The sequence below is a fragment of the Stomoxys calcitrans genome, chromosome 3 (genome assembly GCF_963082655.1).
Source record: "Stomoxys calcitrans chromosome 3, idStoCalc2.1, whole genome shotgun sequence".
Classification (NCBI taxonomy): domain Eukaryota; kingdom Metazoa; phylum Arthropoda; class Insecta; order Diptera; family Muscidae; genus Stomoxys; species Stomoxys calcitrans.
The window spans coordinates 174330437-174352632 of NC_081554.1; the positions used below are offsets into that span (position 1 = coordinate 174330437).

Genomic DNA, 22196 nt, shown 5'->3' on the forward strand with positions numbered 1-22196 from the left:
CTATAAGAAATGCCCGACATGGTGCGTTCCTTCAGTCATAGAGACGAAGAGGTCTAGTACCTCACGTATCATTTCGTGGAGAGCAATCTATACCAACCGTCCTTTTAGGTTTGAACTACCGGGGTTGTGCCTTACTGAAGTTCTGCTGTTGAGGTTGTGCTTCAGCTTCAGAAACATTCATTTTAGGTTCGCCTCAGCGATGTTGTGGTCTATTGAAGTTCCACTGTTGAGGTTGTTGCCCACTGAAGGTCTTCGTCGTCTTATAATACAGGGTCGTCTTACAAGGCAGAGTCGTCTTACAAGGCAGGGTCGTCTTAGAAGGCAGGGTCGCCTTACAAGGCACGGTTGTCTTACAAGACAGTGTCTTTTAATTAAAACTACGATAGACTGTTGGGCCATACGATGGACTGTTGGTTTATTAAGGAATAGAGGATACTTATCTCATATCAATGAGTGCAGTCCGAATAGAGTTCAATCTCAGGGATAAGGCGCCTCCTTTTTTTATGCCGAGTCCGAACGGCGTGCCGCATAGCAACACCACTCGGTAAAGAAATTTTAACATGGCAGGATACCTCACATATGTAGCCAGCATTAGTAAAGGGATAACCACCACTGAAAAATTTTCTGAAGTTCACAAAGGGATTTGAACTCTTCGGCGTCATAGGCGGGACATGCAAACATCTGAGCCGCGGTGCCCTCCTATATATTCCCATCTTGGGAAAAAATACCATTCTGACCTTTTTCCATGGACTGGCTCTGAAAATTAGTTTTTACCATTGCAGGTTAATAGCAAGGAATTTCTGCAGTACTACCCTATCTTGTAAGACGACCCTATCCGATATAACGACCCTGTCTTGATAATCGACCCTGTCTTGAAAAGCGATCCTGTCTTGTAAAACGACCCTGTTTTGTAAGACGTCTATGTATTGTAAAACGACCCTGTTTTGGAAAATGATCACGTCTTGTAAGACGACCCTGTCTTGTAAGAAGACCCTGTCTTGTAAGACGACCCTGTCTTGTAAGACGACCCTGTCTTGTAAGACGACCCTGCCTTTTGAAACGACTCTGTTCTATAAGACGACCCTGTCTTGTAAAGATGACTTCATTCGATCCGGTCGATCTAAAAGGCTCAAAAATGTGAACGGCACACAATGTCTTCTTCTGGTCGGTAACGTCACCGAAGTGATCATGCCAACCTCCTCTTGGATGCCTAAAAATATACTTTTAACAAAAATTCAATTATCTTTTCTCGGTGTAGTTAAATCCTCTTTCCTCAACCCAGATGCCTCACTAGCGATTTTCCATGAACCTTGGGTTTTCAGAAAAAGTTTTATTTCAAGTGACAATTTTATGAATAAATATTTCTTTTTTTCTTGCAAAGTTTCTGTAGACCAGTGTAGCTTTTTATGTTGGTTTTATTTTCTATCTTGTATGCATTTAATACGCATCGTTGGATACCACATTCAAATCCAATTGGTTAACTTAAATTTGTATTTAAAGTTGCAAATTGTGCTATTAGCACCTCAAAGTTTCCATGCTACTACTTGAGTTTTGGTATTCAAAAACTTCTTCGACTTGTAGAGCCGAGTTTGGTTTGGTTCTAAGACTTAAATATACAAAGGAATAAATTTTCCACCTAATGAAATTTTTGCCTAATTAAAAATTCTCTAGAATTTTTTAGAATAATTTTTTAAAAATTTTTTAATTTCGAATTTATGCAGCAGGAACTCAGAAGTTGGTAGATGAAGGATACTCAATTGACCGAATGAGTTTCAAGATGGTTATTGTGTAGGAAGTCCTAAACTAACTATACAGCAAATGGCTAAATGAGGGTTAGAATAGTAGTTCATTGCTTGACATACATACATACATGGGAATACATATGAGCACACATATTTGAGTAGGGCTATGTATCCAAATTTGGGTGCCTATGGAGCTATGCGAATGTATGGTTGGAAAACATCCATTGCCAATAGTTGAATGCATCATCTAAGGCCTAAGTTGCATGATGCAATGCAATGCATGGAATTGTGCAAGCAGACAAACGAGGCTTGAGTGTAAAGTTTATTTTTGATAACAATTTGTAAAGAGAAAATTTTGATATGTTTTTCTAGGCACGTTTAATAGAAATTTATTTCTAAAGAAAATTTTGTCAAAATTTTATTTTTAAAGCTAATTTTTATACCCTCCACCATAGGATGGGGATATACTAATTTCGTCACTCTGTTTGTAACTCCTCGAAATATTCGTGTAAGACCCCATAAAGTATATATACTCTTGATCGTCATAACATTCTAAGTCGATGTAGCGATGTCCGTCCATCTGTCCGCCCGTCCGTCCGTCTGTCTGTCGAAAGGACGCTAACTTTCGAATTAGCAAAGCTAGCCGCTTGAATTTTGCACAAATACTTCTTATTAATGTAGGTCAGTTGGGATTGTAAATAGGCCATATAGGTCCATGTTTTGATATAGCTGTCATATAAACCTATCAGGGGTAGTGACTTTTTGAGCCTCTAGAGGGCGCAATTCGTACCCGATTGGAATGACATTTTGCACAACCTGTTTCGTTGTGATATCCAACGATTGTGCCAAGTATGGTCCAAATCGATCCATAACCTAATATAGCTGTCATATAAACCGATCTTGGGTCTTGACTTCTTGAGCCTCTAGAGGGCGCAATTCTTATCCGATTTGAATGAAATTTTTCACAACCGGTTTTGTTATGATATCCAACGACTGTGCCAAGTATGGTCCAAATCGGTTCATAACCTAATATAGCTGTCATATAATTCGATCTTGGGTCTTGACTTCTTGAGCCACTAGAGGGCGCAATTCGTATCCGATTTGAATGAAATTTTGCACAACATGTTTTTTTATGATATCCAACGACTGTGTCGAGTATGGTTCAAATCAGTCCATAACCTAACATAGCTGTCATATAAACCGATCTTGGGTCTTGATTTTTGAGCTACTAGAGGGCGCAATTCGTATACGATTTGAATGAAATTTTGCATGAGGTGTTTTATTATGACTACCAACAACTTTATTAAGAATGGTTCAAATCGGTTCATAACCTGATATAGCTGTCATATAAGACGATCTGGGATCTTGACTTCTTGAGCTTCTAGAGGGCGCAATCTGTATCGGATTTGAATGAAAGTTTGTACAAAGTGTTTTTTTATGATATCCAACAACTGTGCCTAGTATGGTTCAAATCGGTTCATAACCTAATATAACTGTCATATAAACCGATCTTGGGTTTTGACTTCTTGAGCCACTAGAGGGCGCAATTCGTATACGATTTGAATGAAATTTTGCACAACGTGTTTTGTTATGATATCCAACGACTGTGCGAAGTATGGTTCAAATCGGTCCATAACCTAATATAGCTGTCGTATAAACCGATCTTGGGTCTTGACTTCTTGAGCCACTAGAGGGCGCAATTCGTATCCGATTTGGCTGAAATTTTGCATGACATATTTTATTATGAATTTCAACAACTGTGCCAAATGAGGTTCAAGTCGGTTCATAATCTGATATAGCTGCCATATAAGACGATCTGGGATCTTGACTTTGTGGGCCTCTAGAGGTCGCAATTATTATCAGATTTGCCTGAAATTTTGTCCGACGGATCCTCTCATGACCATCAAAATACGTGTTTTGTTATGGTCTGAATCGGTCTATAGCCTGATACAGCTCCCATATAAATCGATCTCTCTATTTTACTTCTTGAGCCCCCAAAGGGTGCACTTCTTATTCGAATTGGCTGACATTTTACACAGGTCTCCAATATATAATTTAATTGTGGTCCAAACCGGACCATATCTTGATATCGCTCTAATAGCAGAGCAAATCTTTTCCTTTACCCTTTTTATACCCACCACCGAAGGATGGGGGTAAATTCATTTTGTCATTCCGTTTGCAACACATCGAAATATCCATTTCCGACCCTATAAAGTATATATATTCTTGATCAGCGTAAAAATCTAAGACGATCTAGCCATGTCCGTCCGTCTGTCCGTCTGTCTGTTGAAATCACGCTACAGTCTTTAAAAATAGAGATATTGAGCTGAAATTTTGCACAGATTCTTTTTTTGTTCATAAGCAGGTTAAGTTCGAAGATGGGCTATATCGGACTATATCTTGATATAGCCCCCATATAGACCGATCCGCCGATTTAGGGTCTTAGGCCCATAAAAGCCACATTTATTATCCGATTTTGATGAAATTCGGGGCAGTGAATTGTGTAAGACCCATCGACATCCTTCGTTAATTTGGCTCAGATCGGTCCAGATTTGGATATAGCTGCCATATAGATCGATCCTCCGATTTATGGTGTAAGGCCCATAATAGCCACATTCATTATCCGATTTTGCTGAAATTTGGGACAGTGAGATGTGTTAGGCCCTTTGACATATTTCTTCAATTTGGTCCAGATCGGTTCAAATTTGGATATAGCTGCCATATAGACCGATTTCTTGATTTATGGTTTTGGGCCCATAAAATGCTCATTTATTGCCCGATGTCCTCGAAATTTGGAACAGTGAGTTAAGTTAAGCCTCTTGACATACTTCTGCAATATCGCACAGATCGGTCTAGATTTGGATATAGCTGCCATATAGACCGATATCTAGGTTTTAGGTTTTGGGGCCATAAAAGACGCATTTATTGTCCGATTTCGACGAAATTTGGGACAGTGCTTTGTGTTAGGCTTTTCGACATGTTTATGCAACTTGACCCAAATCGGTTCAGATTTGGATATAGCTGCCATGTAGACCGATATCGCGATTTAAAGTCTTGGCCCCATAAAAGGCGCATTTATAATCCGATTTCACTGAAATTTGACGCAGCGACTTATTTTTGGCTTTTCGACATCCGTGTCGTATATAGTTCAGATCGGTATGAGCTATATGAGTATAAGGTATGAAATTTTCACCGAATTTTGATGAAAGGTGGTTTACATATATACCCGAGGTGGTGGGTATCCAGCCCGGCCGAACTTCACGCCTTTTTACTTGTTTTGCATAAGAAGAGATGCAGGGAAAAGAACTCGACAAATGCGATCCATAGTGGAGGGTACATAAGATTCGACCCGGGCGAACTTAGCATCCTTTTACTTGTTTTTTTTTTTTTTTTTAATTTTTGTCAATTTTTAAAAATTTTAAAAAAAATTGTTTTATATATAAAGTTTTTTAGCTACATTCTCAGTCCTCTGCTTAAAATTCTAATATGAATGACTTTAATGAATATTCATATGCTATCAGTGTGTAAGAACAGCATATCCTTGTGATGCTTTCAAGGAATAGACACATATGTCTACTGCAATATGCCTTAGAGCAATAGCTATGCTAGAAGATGATAGTAGCACCTAAGGTGCTCATTTTCGGCAAAGTTAGGATTCCAGCAATAAAACTGAACTGAATGTGTTAGATGTTCATTATGTATGAGTAAAAGTAAGAAAACTGAATACTTAACAAAACAATACAGGAAGATTTCTACTCTAGGACTTAAGAAAATCCTCCTAGATGTTATGAAAACCTGTTACAAAAATGGAATTTAAAAAATTGGCATTCATTTATGATTGTCTTCATTTAAAATGCTAAAAATAAGCAAAAATTGTTTAAATAGACCTTCAAACCATGTCCCCAATTCCTCTTAGCAGAGGCAACGAAAGTGTTAACTTACGGGGGGTGAGAAAAAATGGGTGTCTTTCCATTATAAGGCAAAAATGCCTACCTTTATTTTCACAATTAGGCAGGAGCTCTCCCCACCTTTTCCCCAAAAAATATGCCTTCCCAAGCATCTGTGAGCAGGTAGTCTTAAATGGTCATTTCTCAAGCCCAAGCAGGCTTCGAAAATTAATTACTCATGCTTTAACACTTTCGTATGTTGCCCAAAACTTAACCCAAACTCTATCTGCCTTAAAGTTTATTTATGACTTAGTCTAGTCCAGTTTTCATTTCCAGCATCCATCCTTATATGTAGCCTACGGAACTCAATTCAAATGCCCTGATTTTGTTGACCTCCACTTCTTGTGATTTATGCTCTTTAACCATGCCTAGACAGCAAATGTGATAGTTCTCATTTATCAAAAATTTCGGTCCTCCCTATAGGCAACCAATCTGCAAGAGCTGCGAAAACTCAAAAACGAATGCGAAAAAAAAATCTAACAATATTTTGTCAATTTTGAAAACAACTCCAAAGCAGAAAAAAATTCTTTCGCCTTTAAATGCATAAATCAGCATTTTTTAGTTAAGTTCTCGATAACAGGCACCCATAAGATTTATTATCCTCGTTTTGTTATGATTTAATGAAAAGGAAAAGTTTAAAAGTTTTCCTTTGCTAGAAAGGGGGGTTTGGTACCCTCTTTACCATGCTGCCAAAATTCTTACAAATTTTGTGCTGTCGAAAATTGAAATGTATGAAATAGCTTTCCAAATATCCTGGGTAATCAATTCTTTCACTTCATCATTTGTTTATAGCAACTGAATGGGAAAAATAACTTTTGAAAGAGCAAATCAAGCCAATGATGATGAGGAAGACAAATGCAAGGCTTCAAAATGGATAGGAATTGGTAAGGATGAGTAATGGTATACTTAGATGGTGTTATAAATATATAAGGCACTTGAATGAATAATGAAGTTGTTCTCTTTCGTAGGTGAAACAAGTAAAACCGTGTTAAGTTCGGCCGGGCCGAATCTTATATACCCTCCACCATGGATCGCATTTGTCGAGTTCTTTTCCCGGCATCTCTTCTTAGGCAAAAAAGGATATAAGAAAAGATTTTCTCTGCTATTATGTTGGAGACCTGTGTAAAATGTCAGCCAATTCGAATAAGAATTGCGCCCTTTGGGGGCTCAATAAGTAAAATAAAGAGATCTATTTATATGGGAGCTGTATCGGGCTAGAGACCGATTCAGACCATAATAAACAGGTATGTTGATGGTCATGAGAGAATCCGTCGTACAAAATTGCAGGCAAATCGGAAAATAATTGGGACCTCTAGAAGCTCAAGAAGTCAAAATCCCAGATCGGTTTATATGGCAGCTATATCAGGTTAAGAACCGATTTGAACCATACTTGGCACAATTGTTGGATATCATAACAAAACACGTCGTGCAAAATTTCATTCTAATCGGATAAGAATTGCGCACTCTAGGGGCCCAAGAAGTCAAGTCTCTAGACCTTTTTATATGACAGCTATATCTGGTTATGAACCGATTTGAACCATACTTAACACATTTGTTGGATATCATAACAAAACACGTGGTGCAAAATTTCATTCCAATCGGATAAGAATTGCGCACTCTAGAGGCTCAAGAAGTCAAGATCCCAGATCGGTTTATATGGCAGCTATATCAGGTTATGAACCGATTTGAACCTAATTTGACACAGTTGTTGAAAGTAAAAATAAAATACGCCATGCAAAATTTTAGCCAAATCGGATAGGAATTGCGCACTCTAGAAGCTCAAGAAATCAAGTCTCTAGACCTTTTTATATGACAGCTATATCAGGTTATGAACCGATTTGAACCATACTTAACACATTTGTTGGATATCATAACAAAATACGTCGTGCAAAATTTTATTCCAATCGGATAAGAATGGCGCCCTCTAGAGGCTCAAGAAGTCAAGACTCAAGATCGGTTTATATGGCAGCTATATCAGGTTATTAATCGATTTAAATCAAACTTGGCACAATTGTTGAATATCATAACAAAACACATCGTGCAAAATTTCATTCCAATCGGATAAGAAATGCGCCCTCTAGAGACTCAAGAAGTCAATACCCAAGATCGGTTTATATGGGAGCTATATCAGGTTATTAACCAATTTAAATCAAACTTGGCAAAATTGTTGGATAGTATAACAAAACACGTCGTGCAAAATTTTATTCCAATCGGATAAGAATGGCGCCCTCTAGAGGCTCAAGAAGTCAAGACTCAAGATCGGTTTATATGGCAGCTATATCAGGTTATGAACCGATTTGAACCATACTTGGCACAGTTGTTGGATATCATAACAAAACACGTTGTGCAAAATTTCATTCCAATCGGATAAGAAGTGCGCCCTCTAGAGACTCAAGAAGTCAAGACCCAAGATCGGTTTATATGGCAGCTATATCAAAACATGGACCGATATGGCCCATTTACAATACCAACCGACCTACACTAATAAGAAGTATTTGTGCAAAATTTCAAGCGATTAGCTTTACTCCTTCGGAAGTTAGCGTGCTTTCGACAGACAGACGGACGGACGGACGGACAGACGGACGGACACGGCTAGATCGACATAAAATGTCGCGACGATCAAGAATATATATACTTTATGGGGTCTCAGACGAATATTTCGAGTAGTTACAAACAGAATGACGAAATTAGTATACCTCCCATCTTATGGTGGAGGGTATAATGAAAGGTAATTGAGAGTAGAATACGAATTTGATGTCAAAATTCACTGCCAAGAACTTTCGCCTTACCTCATAGCAAAATCCCTACAATGCAAACGAGGGTTAATAGGAATGATATGGGATTCAAATAAAAGGTAGTCAGGTGGCAGCCACTTCCAAAAAATGTCCTTCCCCAAAAACTCCTCTTACCTAAAAATTCTCCTCACCAAATGGAAAAATAGTTCAATAGGGGGTAATATAAGACTCAATTGAAAGGTATTCCGAACCATGTATGGGAGTGCCTCCTCACCCAAAATGTAATTTTCTAATTCCTCGAATTTCTATTTTTCCTTTGTTCTTTTTAATTCCCTGCTTTGGCACACATGTTCCTTTCGAAGAAATTGTGGGAGTATTTTTTATAATTTACATGCAAATGTTGCTTACAGTACTATTTAGCTGCCTCATTTATTGAAACTCTGCTTCTCTCACTCTATTAATTTTCTGGCAAATTCCCGCAAATGAATTAAGGCCATTTAATTTTGAGTGGGTAGTCTATGATGGAAATGAAATATTGAAATTGATGCATCAGCTGAGATGTTTTTTCTTTCACATTAGGGTACCGTTTCTACAGCCAGCTGTTGCTGTTGTTCTCTGCTGAATTGGCATTTTCAGATGTTTTTCATTGAAGCATTTAAACATCAAATGGATTTTTTACGACCCACGTACTCCTTGCTAAGCATTTAGAAAGCGTCTTACCAATGCTAAGCGATTTTATTGCCTGAAGATATTTGATCATATTAGCCATTTGCCATTGTCGATGACGAAATGGGAAATGGAAAAGTTCGGGGTATGTACATACTCCCCCTAGTAGATGGTGTTTGGTTCCAAGCTTTTGATATTTCATTGCCTTTACTGTTGTTTAGTTCAATTGATATGTTAATACGCTTCGAAATGGCATGTTATGGCGTTCTTGTTTTGCAGCTAATAGGAAAAACCGATATCTATGTTAATGAAATTGTTTCAATTGCCTGAAAAAAGACATTTACTTGCAACATTAGTAGGCAATAAATGTAGGTGTTCGTTTTTTTTGCCATCAAAGGTGGGTAAACATTTGGCTACCTCCTTGCAGCTCTATGTAGTTGCCTTTTAAAAGAAGGGCCATAAAAAGAATGCATCTAAGGAGTTATTGAATTTTGTGGTTCTGTATTTCTCTTTTGGTCTCTTCTCTGTAATAAAATTTTATGTTATTTTCGACTGAATTCTAGACACTAAGCCAAAGGCACTCTGTCAGGGTGGGATATGGTTGGGGGGTAGTTTGGTGAAATGTCACCTCATTTCATGCATGGTGGAACTGCATTTGTAATAGCGACTGTCATTTGGCCAACACAAAATGTCTCCAAGAGGTTTTGTGACCTAATTTCACTCGAAATTTGGTACGCTGCCTCAATGGCGAGAGAAAAGGGCCTTTGGTCCCTTTAGGCTAGTTGAAACCAAACTAAAATGGAAAAGTTAAAAGCGTGCTAAGATCAGCCGGGCCGAACCTTGGGAACCCACCAGAATGGATTCAGCTAAGATATGGGAGATATATCTGGTTGTAGACCAATTTTGACCGCACTTGATTCAAGAAGTCAAATCGCGAGATCGGTTTATATGGGAGCTATATCAGGTTATACACTTGGCATAGTCGGTGAATACTATGTGCAAAATTTCAGCCAAATCGGATGAAAATTGCGTCTTTCAGGGATTCAAGAAGTCAAATCGGGATATCGGCGTATATGGGAGATATATATGGTAATACATCGATTCGGACCGTACTTGAAAGGTGAAAGTCATAACAGAATATTATGTGCAAAATTTTAGTCAAATCGGATGAAAACTGAGGCTTCCAGGGCCTCAAGAAGTCAATTGCGGAAAGCTCTTTATATGGGACCTATATCAGATTCTTGACAGATTTGAATTGTACTTGGCAGATTTGAATTTGTCATAACAGAGCACTGTGTGCAAAACTTCGGCAAAGTCTGACAAAAATTGCGGCTTTCAGGGGCTCAAGAAGTCAAATCGGGAGACCGGTTTATATGGAAGCTGTATCAGGTTATACTCCGATTCGGACTGTACTTATCACAGTTATTGGAAGTCATAACAGAACACTATATGCCAAATTTCAGCTAAATCGGACAAAAATTTCAGCTTCCAGGGGCTCAAGAAGTCACATTGGGATATCGGTTTATATGGGAGCTATATCAGTCTATAGACCGATTCGTACTTGGCACAGTTAATGGAAGTCATAACAGAACACTATCTGCCAAATTTCAGCCAAATCGGATAAAAATTGAGGCTTTATGGTGCTCAAGAAGTCAAATCGGGAGATCGGTTTATATGGGACCTATACCAGGTTCTTGACCGATTTGAACGGTACTTGGCACAGTTGTTGGATGTCATAACGGAACTCAAAGTTGAGCCAAATCGGACAAAGATGGTGTCTTCCAGGGTCTCAAGAATTCAAATCGGGCGATCGGATTATATGGGACCTATATAAGGATATAGACCGATTCAAGTCGTACTTAGCACAGTTGTTTGAAGTCATAACAAAACACTATGTGCAAAATTTCAGCAAAATCGGATAAGAATTGTGCCTTTAAGGGGCTAAAGAAGTCAATTGCGGAAATCTCTTTATATGGGAACTTTATCAGGTTCTTGAGAGATTTGAATTGTACTTGGCATTGGATGTCATAACAGAACACTATATGCAAAAGTTCAGCCAAATTGGATGAAAAGTTCGGCTTCCAGGGTCTCAAGAAGTCAAATCGGGATATCAGTTTATATGGGATCTATATGAGGACCGATTCGGACCGTACTTGCCACAGTTGTCGATAGTCATAAAAGAACACTATGAGCAAAGTTTCAGCCAAATCGGAGAGGAATAGGAGCTTAAGAAGTCAAATCGGAAGATTGGTTAATATGGGAGCTACATCCAAAGCTGAAAGGCCCCATATAAACCGCATAAGGGGCGACCTACATCGTAGTTAAGTCCCTGCGTAAAATTTCAAGCGGCTAGCTTTACGCGTTCGTCCGCTATCGCTATTGCAACAGACGGATGGACGGACATAGCAAGATCTCAATCAGGATGTCGAGACGATCAAGAATATATATACCTTATGGGGTCCTAGATCAATTTTTCGAGGTGCTACAAACGGAATAACTAGATTAGTATAACCCCATCCTATGGTGGTGTGTAAAAAAATAAGAAACTTTCGAAAAGTCATGACTCTCAAGAAGCAAATTGCAAACATTTTTACTCACGAAAAAGTCTAAACTCAATAAGAGTCCTTTTTTTTGATTCATCAATAAGGCACTAGCCGAACGTAGAATAGTCTTCCAAGCGCCTCGATCTTCCGCGCTCATTTGAAAATCTCTGACTTCAAGTTTAGAGGGGACTCCCACCACTGGATCTTTCCATCGGGCTTATGGTTATTTCGGTTTGCGTGTACCTTCAAAAGACTTCTTTGCTGGAACTTCTTCATCCATTCTGACAACATGACCTAGCCAACGCAGCCGTTGTATTTTGATGCGTGTAACTATGCCATCGTCGTCATACAGCTCATACAGCTCGTGGTTCATACGTTGCCTATATTCTCCGTTAACGCAAACTGGTCCATATATTTTACGAAGAATCTTTCTCTCAAATACTCCAAGCACTGCCTCATCTGCTTTCACAAGTACTCATGCTTCAGAACCATATAACAATCTTCGTCTGTCGAGAGGTGGCCTTGTCTCTAAACTGCTGACTTAGTTCAAAGTAGCATCTGTTCGCCGGTATTATTCTTCGCTATATCTAAAAACTGGTGTCATTCGTTTCGGTTACGGCGGTGCCGAGGTAGATAAAGTTACTGACTGTCTCAAAGTTGTGGTTCCCAATTTTCTTCATTTTCTTTACCTGCTCAGTTGTACAAGGCGTTTTGGGAGTTGAAACCATCCATTTCGTCTTATCTCCATTTACTGCCAGATCCATTTTCACTGACTCTCTTTCGATTCTTTAAAAGGCAGCAGTTACTACTTCCGGTGACCGACCTATGTTGTTGATGTCGTCGGCATAGGCGAGTAGCATGTGCTCTCTTGTGATTAGTGTGTCATATCTATTCACTTCTGCATCTTCTCCAGCAGGATGTTAAAGAGAACACACGAGAGGCTGTCTCCTTGTCTGAAACCTCGTTTGGTATTAAATGGTTCGGAGAGATTCTTTCCTATTCTTACTGAGGAACGCGTATCAGCAAGTGTCATCCTGCAGAGTCTTATTAATTTTGCAGGGATAACAAACTCAGACATGGCTTGAAATACCTTTGAATATAAGGGAGTATCGAAAGCGGCTTTGTAGTCAACAAAGAGGTGGTAGGTGTTGAATTGGCTTTCTCGGGTCTTTTCCAGGATTTGTCGCAGTGTGAATATCTGGTCTGGGAGTATCGAAAGCGGATTTGTAGTCAACAAAGAGATGGTAGGTGGTGAATTGTCCTTATCGGGTCATTTCCGAGATTTGACTCAGTGTGAATATCTTGTCCAGGGTGGATTTACAGGTCCGCATTGATAGGGCCCAATTATCTCATTGACTTTAGGTTTAATCTTTCACACAGTACGCTCGAGAGTATCTTGTATGCGATGGGGAGGAGACTTATTCCCCTGTAGTTGGCACATTCCGTCTTGTCTCCTTTCTTGTGTACGGGATATAGTATGCTGAATTTCCAAATATCGGGTATGTGTTCTACTAGCCAGATTGCGCAGATAAGTTGATGCCTACGACTGTTCAGCCTGTCACCTCCGGTCTTAAACATTTTAGCGGGTTACTCGACGGCTCCTGCTGCCTTGTTGTTCTTCAGTCGGGTCACTGCTACTTGGACCTCATTCTGACTAGGAGGTAAACATTCCATACCATCATCATTGATTGGTTCTGCGGTATCCTCATCGACCTCTTATCGAACGCAATTGCCTCGTCCTCCTCCAGTCGATGACCGGCCATAGCGCCTTCGCAATCTGGCAACCATCTACCGTGTCCCACCTTGCCACCGTCGCCGCCCTGGCCATCCCCTCTAATGTGTTCGACAAATGGCAAGATTGATGACTGGTCCCCCCGGCGCAGATGAACCCCACCTAGCGCACTCGCTAGCCCTCTCATTTCCTGGAATCCCCTTGTGCCCAGGAACCCATATCAGCGTCACATTGTGGGCCCGGAGACTATCCAGGTATTCCAAACAGTCCGCCACACATCTCGCCTTCACCATCCTCGACCCCAAGGCCTTGAGCGCCGCCATACTGTCCACATAAATTCTGAGTTTCGAGGGCGTTAAGCCCCTAGCCAGAATTTCTCTTGCGGCTACTGCAATGGCACAGACCTCTGCCTGAAAGACCGTACACTTGTCCGGCAGTCTCAGAGACATACTGATATTTAGTGCATCAGAGTAGACCCCCAATCCAGTCCCTGACTCAATCTTGGAGCCATCAGTGTAGATCGAGGTCTCATCCTCCTCAAGTACACCATCCACCCTCCATTCGACCCTCTCAGGAAAACGAATCGCGAATGTCTTAACTCCAGTCGGCACTGGTGCCAGGTAGTCGGAGATTTTCCTCAGGCTACCCTCCGTATCCATAACACCCAGAATCGAACTGTGGCCGCAACCAACCTCCTTCAGCATGCCGAGCTCTCTCAAATATAGCCCCCAATGGGCTGCATATCCAACATCGCCTCTAGGCCTTCCCGTCGAGCGGGTCTCAGCGCCCTGTGATCCCGATGCAGGTCAGTCTTTGGGCCTTCTCGACCTACTTCGCACGCGTCCTCTTTCCTACGGCGTCCCATCATACCAGTTCTCCATAAGCCAGTACTAGTCTCATGATGGCCGTATACATCCAATAAATCATCTTGGGAGTCATCCCCCACTTCCTACCGAACATCCTCCTGACTGAAAAAGGCAATGGGAGTAGCTGCGACTTTATAGGACCCATTATTCGACCACACTACTGGTGGAGGAGCGTGGGCCATCGGTCGTCTATAAGGTGGGAAGTTCACCAAAGACAATTTCTTCTCTACGGGAGGGTGGGACCTCTCGTATCAAAGAATCGCTCTCCAGTTGAGTCTGATTAGACCGCCCTTCCTCTGTGTGAGGTCGGCTCTTAACGACAATCTTTTGCATGCGGCAAAGGGCTTGCTGTTCCTTTGATAGGCTTTTTTGTCTTTCTTGGCCTTTAACTTGTTCTCACCTCGTGTGTGTACTTCACTTGGCATGTGCCACTATTATCCAATATGGTCATCAAGATTTTTATGATCGCTCTGTAGCCTTCTGCTTGATTGCCAATGCCTTTCAAGATCCTGGAAGTGCCATGTATCTTCATAGATGAATAGGATTCTGGCTTCGCATGATCTTCTTCGGTCCTGATTCTTTAAAAGAGTGAGCTGGGATCACAGTGATATGGCAGCTATATCTGAACATAAACTGATAGACCCATTTGCAATACCAAACGACCTACACTTATATGAAGTATTTGGGCAAAATTTCAAGTGCAAAACCTTGTTGGGTCTTAAATCCGTATATCGATGCGTTGCAAACGAAATGACGAAATTAGTAAACCCCCATGCTATGGTGGAGGGTACAAAAAAAACCCCAATTAAATTGATGAAATGTTGTTCCTATTCCTATACTAAGTGAACAGTTTGCTTGATAGCATACCCTTCTCAAGTGCCAACTCTTAGTTATTTAGGGTATTAAAACATTCGCCCTTGATATGTCACGATATCATTTCTCCACACAACTCAACTCAACTGAACTCATTTCATTGATTTTCGCCACATGTTCTTAGCTTGCCTGGTTCTAGGAATACTTAAACAAAAGACACAAAAAACGGTTTGGAAAAAATTGCTCCATTTTCCGTTTTCAATAGCAAATGCAAATTCAATGTTGACAGACTTTTTGTCAACTCATCGCATTCATAGCTTTGGAGAACAGCAGAGTAGAATAGAATTTGCAACTGTTTGTTGGGAACATATTCCACCACAAGCATTTGTCGTTGTCATTTGGCTTCCATAGATAGACTCTCATGTAGAATTTGCCATTAAATGGTTTTTTCATGTTTGCCAACAACTTTTGCATGAAGTACAGAATTTTAAGGAAAAATGAGACCTGAATTTAAAAATAGATTTTAAATTAAATTTGTATGAAAATTTGTAATACAAGAGAGCATGCCTTCAATTGTTTGTGGTTTTTGGAAAATCAATTAAGGTTTGTTAAGATTCAATGCATAGAAATGATTTTTTTTGGGGGGAAACGAATTCCTAATGCTTAAGTTTGAGAAAGATGGGGAGAATATGGTGCTGAAGCCCTAGTAAAACATGGCTGCTAAGTTAACATCTAATCATACCAGCTGTTAAAAGTGAAAATGTAAAAGGGAGTTTGTATGAGGAGAAGTAATTGTTTGAAGAAACTTCTTAAAAATGCTTAAAGGAGCTGCACCACCCAGCAGCTCCTCAGGCCATTCATAAAGTAATGTCAAACATAACTTTCTGAATCGCCTGAGGAAGCCTCTTTGCCATTTTCAGCCCAATTTCATCCAATGTTCAAATTTTTGGAAGTGAACTTACTTTACGAGAAATGCCTATTTCAAGTTTTCGAAGAAAATTATAAATTTTTTGAACAATTATCATCAAAATGTAGAATTTTTTTAAAAATGAAAATCGAGATATCGGTCTATGTGACAGTTATATTCAAATCTAGACCGATCTGAGCCAAATTGAAGAATAATGTCGAAGAGCCTCACACAACTCATTGTCCAAAATTTAGGCGAAATTGGACAATAAATGCGTCTTTTATGACCCCAAAAACCTTAAATCGAGAGATCGGTCTATATGGCAGCTATATCCAAATCTGGACCGATTTGGGTCAAGTTGCACAAAAATGGCGAAGAACCTAACACAACTCACTGTCCCAAATTTCGGCGACATCGGGCAATGAATGCGCCTTTTATGGCCCCAAAAACCTTAAATCGAGAGATCGGTCTATATCCAAATCTGGACCGATTTGGGGCAAGTTTCAGAAAAATGGCGAAGAGCCTAACACAACTCACTGTCCCAAATTTCGGCGACATCGGGCAATAAATGCGCCTTTTATGACCCCAAAACCTTAAATCGAGAGATCGGTCTATATGGCAGCTATATTCAAATCTGAACCGATCTGGGCCAAATTGAAGAAGGATGTTGAGGGGCCTAACACAAATCACTTTCCCAAATTTCGACGACTTCGGACAATAAGTGCATCTTCTAAAGCCCCAAAACCTTAAATCGAGAGATCGGTCTATATGACAGCTATATTCAAATCTCAACCGATCTGGGTCAAATTGAAGAAAAATGGCGATGAACCTAACACAACTCATTGTCACAAATTTTAGTGAAATCGGACAATAAATGCGCCTTTTATGGGGCTAGGACTTTAAATCGAGAAATCGGTCTATATGGCAGCTATATCCAAATCTGAACCGATCTGGGCCAAATTAAAGAAGAATTTTGAAAAGCCTAACATAAGTCACTGTATCAAATTTCAGTAAAATCGGACAATAAATGCGGCTTTAATGGCCCAAAACCTTAAATCGGGAGATCGGTCTATATGGCAGCTATATTCAAACCTTAACCGATCTGGGCCAAATTGAAGAAGAATGTCGAAGAGACTAACACAATTCACTGTCGCAAATTTTGGCAAAATCGGATAATAAATGTCGCTTTTATGGGCCTAAGACCCGAAATCGGCGGATCGGTTTATATGGCAGCTATATTCAAATCTGAACCGATCTGGGCCAAATTGAAGAAGAATGTCGAAGGGCCCAACACAACTCACTGTCTCAAATTTCGGTGAAATCGGACAATAAGTGCGCCTGTATGGGCCCTTTAATCGAGAGATCGATCTATATGGCAGCTATATCCAAATCTGGACTGATCTAGGCCAAATTGAAAAAGAATGTCGAGTGGTCTAACACAAAGGGCCTAACACAACTCACTGTCCAAAATTTCAGCAAAATAGGATAATAAATGTGGCTTTTATGGGCCTAAGACCCTAAATCGGGGGATCGGTCTATATGGGGGCTATATCAAGATATGGTCCGATATTGCCCATCTCCGAACCTGCTTATGGACAAGAATAGAATCTGTACAAAATTTCAGCTCAATATCTCTATTTTTAAAGACTGTAGCGTGATTTCAACGGACAGACGGACGGACATGTCTAGATCGTCTTAGATTTTTACGCTGATCAAGAATATATATAATTCATAGGGTCGGAAATGGATAATGGAAAATTAATATATGGATAATGAATATACCACCGGAATGACAAAATTAATATACCCCCATCCTACGGTGGTGGGTATAAAAACCAATTTTTTGGTCAAGTTTCCTCAAAGTTTGTTAATTTTGCTGAACGTGACTTTAAATAAGTCTCGTACGGCAAGGTCCCGGCAAAAACGTCAAATCTGTGAGCACTACATGGAGCTTTGAGCTCCGATCTGTATGAGTTCATCGTTTTTACGGGAAGCTTAGCTGAAAGCTGCCGGGCGCGTAGACAGGTGTCGTATAATGCAAAACTTCATATATTTGCGGAGTGGCTGCAAATGCTGTAGCGGGATGTCAACGATTTTCGAGAGAAGAGTCTCAGTGAGGGCTCAGGTGCCCCTGACTCTTCTTTAAATGCTGTGTGCCAATGATACTCGAAACGACCAACATCAGCGTCTGTTCCCAGATTAAGGGCGACTGAAGTCGAGCATGGGATCTTGCAGCAAGCGGCTCGCGACAACCAGGTTTACATGTGCGATCTCACATAATAGACTTTAATTTTGTATACTTTCTGTAATAGATTGGGAAGATTGTTTTACAATAGGACCCTAATACTGGTTACCGCTGTTGTAAAGGCGAATATCGGCTGGAATATATCTATATTATGAACTATATATACATCTAAACCGATTTTGATGAATTTTTTAATACATATTGGTACGTCAAATAGAAAATCGAATCAAAATTGTGGCTTGTATAGCCTTTATTAGCCATTTTGATGAAACTTTGCACACATAATGATACGTCAAATAGAATACCTCATGCAAATTTTGGAAAGATCTGACCAAAATTGAGGCACCCTAAAAGATGCATTACGGATGAGAGATATATATGGGAGCTATATCCAAATCGGATCCGATTTTGATGAACTTTTGCACACGTACTAAGACGTAAAACAGAACACCTTGTGCTAAGTTTTGTAAAGATCGAACCAAAACTGTGGTTTCTAAAGCCTTAAAAGGCCATATCGTATGAAAGATGTATATACGGGAGCTACATCTAAATCTGAACCGATTTTGAGGTAATTTGGCACACATATTGAGACGTCTTACAAAACATCTCATGCTTAATTTTGTAAAAGTGTGAATACTAAAGACTTAAAGGCCACATCGGATAAATTATATATGGGAGTTTTATCTAAACCAGGCTTTCAAAGCGGAGCGGGGTGGAGCGGAGTAATTTTTTGAACCCGGAGCGGGCGGAAGCGGAGCTGTTTCCAAACTCAAAATTCGCTCCACTCCAACAAAGTAAAAACCTTTTATATACGCATAGGTCAGTTTGAATTGTAAATGACCGAAATCGTTCCATGTTTTGATATAGATGCCATATAAACCGATCTTTGGTCTTGACTTCTTGAGCCAATAAAGCGCGCAATTCTCATACGATTTGGCTGAAATTTGACAAGAGGTGTTTTGCTTCGATTTCCAATAACTGTGTTCATTATGGTTGAAATCGGTTTATAACCTGATACTGCTGTCATATAAACCGATCTGCGGTCTTGACTTCTTGAGCCTATAGAGGGCGCAATTCTCATCCGATTTGGCTGAAATTTTGCATAAAGTTGTTTGACATGATTTGTAACAACTGTGCCAAATAAGGTTCAAATTGATTTATAACCTGATATAGCTGCCTTAAGCCTATCTTGGATCATAACTTCTTCAGCCAATAGAGGGCGCAATTCTCATCCGATTTCGCTGATATTTTGCACAAAGTTGTTTGGTATGACTTGTAAGAACTGCACAAAGTAAGGTTCAAATCGGTTCATAACCTCATACAGCTGCCATTTATACCGATCTTGGATCTTGACATTTTGAGCCACTAGAGGGCGCCATTCTTATCGCATTTGGCTGAAATTGTGCATGAAGTGATTTGTTATGACTCCCAACAACTGTGCTATGTATGGTTCAAATCGGTTCATAATCTGATATAGCTGCCATATAAACCGATCTTAGAATTTGAATTTTTGAGCCACTAGAGGGCGCAATTCTAATTTGGTTTGGCTGCTGTTTTGCATGAAGTATTTCGTTATGACTTCCAAAAACTGTGCTAAGTATGGTTTAAATCGGTACATACTCTGATATAGCTGCCATATAAACCGATCTGCAAACTTGATTCTTAAATTCTGAAATTTCGTACAACTGTTGTTCCCATGACCTTCAACATACATGTCCAATATGGTGTTAATCGATCTGTATCCTGATACAGCTCCCATATGAACCGATTCAATTCTTATCCGAATGGACTGAAATATTACCCAATGACTTCTACAGTGGTCTTCAATATTCAATTCACTTATTGTCTGAATCGGACTATAACTTGATATATCTCCAATAGCGTAACAATTCTCATGCATTATTCCTTGTATGCCTAAAAAGAGATGGGAATAACTCGAAAAATGCTATTCATGGTGGAGGATATATAAGATTCGGCTCGGCCGAACTTACAACACTTGTTTTTGAGTAGGATAGGGGGATGCGTATTGCCCTCTGACACTTCCTCCCATTTGAGTACAACATATTATCGGCCATCCTACATGACAATTGGGCATTGTATTTATTGGAAGGAGAGGGTTAGTCTCCACGACGCTAAGAAACAGAAGAACATTTATTTGAGTCTTTTATTGTCGCGATTTACTTGTCCTGCGGAACGGTAGGACGTGACCCAGATACCTGAATCCTTATACAAACATTAGATTCGAAACATTTCTTTTCATTGTCATATTATCCCGATCGAGCTTCAAGTTTTATTGAAGGGAATTTTGTGGGTGGGCCGGTCACAGACTCTGGGTGGGCCGGTCACAGACTCACAGATTTGTCCTGCTGGGGGGTTTTGGGGGGTGGAGAGGGCCCTTAGACACCCAAAATATATTTTTGTGTCTGATTTGTATTCTACTTTAAAATACCTTTCATTTGATACCCATATTGCCCAAAGCGGTTAAGTGTCCTGTTGGGTGGTGTTTTTGGGGGTGGGGGGCCCCCTGACACTTAGGGTAATATTTGAATGGCAAGTTCGTACTCTACTCTTAAATACCTTTCATTTGATACCCATATTGCCCAAACCCATGAACGTATCCTCTTGGGGCTTTTTTGTGGGTAGGGAACCCCCCCCCCATTCGGTACACATGTCCGTTCGGATGGGTTTTGGGATGGGGCGTCCCCCAGGCTATATGACCCCAAAATTGTTTACCAATTTCTTCGTGTGTTTGGGGTACCATAAGGTAGCATACAAAATTTTGCATAATTTTGCTTTACAAGGCTTAAGGAGATTAGCCATTTTGAGTTTTTGAAGTGAAAAAATTCATGTTGCCCGAATTTCATCAAAATTATGTATAGGGCAAAAAAAATTGATTGTTGACTTAAAAAAATTTGAATGGCCATATCTTCCAAACTAAGCGTTGTAGAGCAAAAGTGAGGTAAAATCGTGACCACTTCCGAAAACTCAAAAATATTGATGAATATATTAAAACATAATTTTGTTACTTCGATAAAGTTTTCATTGGCGGTATCTCCTAAACTAAACTTCTTAGAGCAAAAGTAAGGTTAATTCGTGATTGCTCACAAAAATTTTGAAATTTTGATGCAAATCTGCTGAAGGTTTTTGACGGCGTATTGAAATTGTAAATCTTTGAGGTCGTACTGGAAACCGCGTTCTAAAGGATTAATAATTTCCCTCCATTCTCCTCTTAAATTCGTTGTTCCGTTCAACTTCTTGATCCGCTTTAAGGCTCAGTTGCATGCTGCTTGTAAAAGTACCCTGTTAACAGCAATCGATGGATTTACACTTACCGCTGCTTACCATATGTGAATCCTTTTGCCTTTCCTGTTCTATTTATACGCCTGTGGCCTCTCTCTTCCCCCATTAGGTTTTATGCAATTTCGCTGCAGCAAAAAAAAAAAAAAATCAACATGAGGGTAGGCTAATAATTTCCAAGCTCCTTATGCACCTTATGTTCAATGCTTGTGGCAAACATTTTTCTTGGTGGCATGTTCTCCTGTTCTAGCTCTATATATGGATGTATGTGTAATCCTTGTAAATTTATTGCCAGCTTAAGACATAAATATGTACCTTTTCTCCTTGGAGGTCTTAGGTCTAAGGATACTCGGATGCAAATTGCATGGAAACTCCATGCCACACACACGTACATGAGAACTTTTTCAATTTGTAGGTAGCAAACATGCCCCCATAGACTTTGGTAGAAGGAAATTATTGCCAATGAAGTTTTAGTTTATTGGTGAGAAATGTGACTCTTTTTCATTGGTTGATGGGTTTAAAGCAAAAGTTGAACGTGGGAAAAAATCTAAAGTTATAGGTAGGTTAAGGTGAGAAAGGAATGCGGAGTAAAGTTTTGGGACCCTTGACTAAATTTTTACAAAGATTCCCATGGAAGTAAGATTTTGAAAAATTTTCCTACAAAAATTAAATTTTTCATCAGATTTCCTATAAAAGGGAAGTT

The 22196-nt window shown here is 39.8% G+C and overlaps 1 protein-coding gene across 1 annotated transcript in view; it reads right to left on the minus strand.

The window, feature by feature from the left end:
• Window positions 1-831: 831 nt before the first annotated feature.
• The window catches only part of LOC106088405 (uncharacterized), a 25144-nt gene continuing 3779 nt past the window's right edge, over window positions 832-22196 (minus strand). Inside the window, exon 2 of the mRNA XM_059365701.1 lies at window positions 832-1210. Coding sequence (XP_059221684.1) covers window positions 832-1210 — 379 coding nt within the window. The remainder of the gene's footprint in view (window positions 1211-22196) is intronic.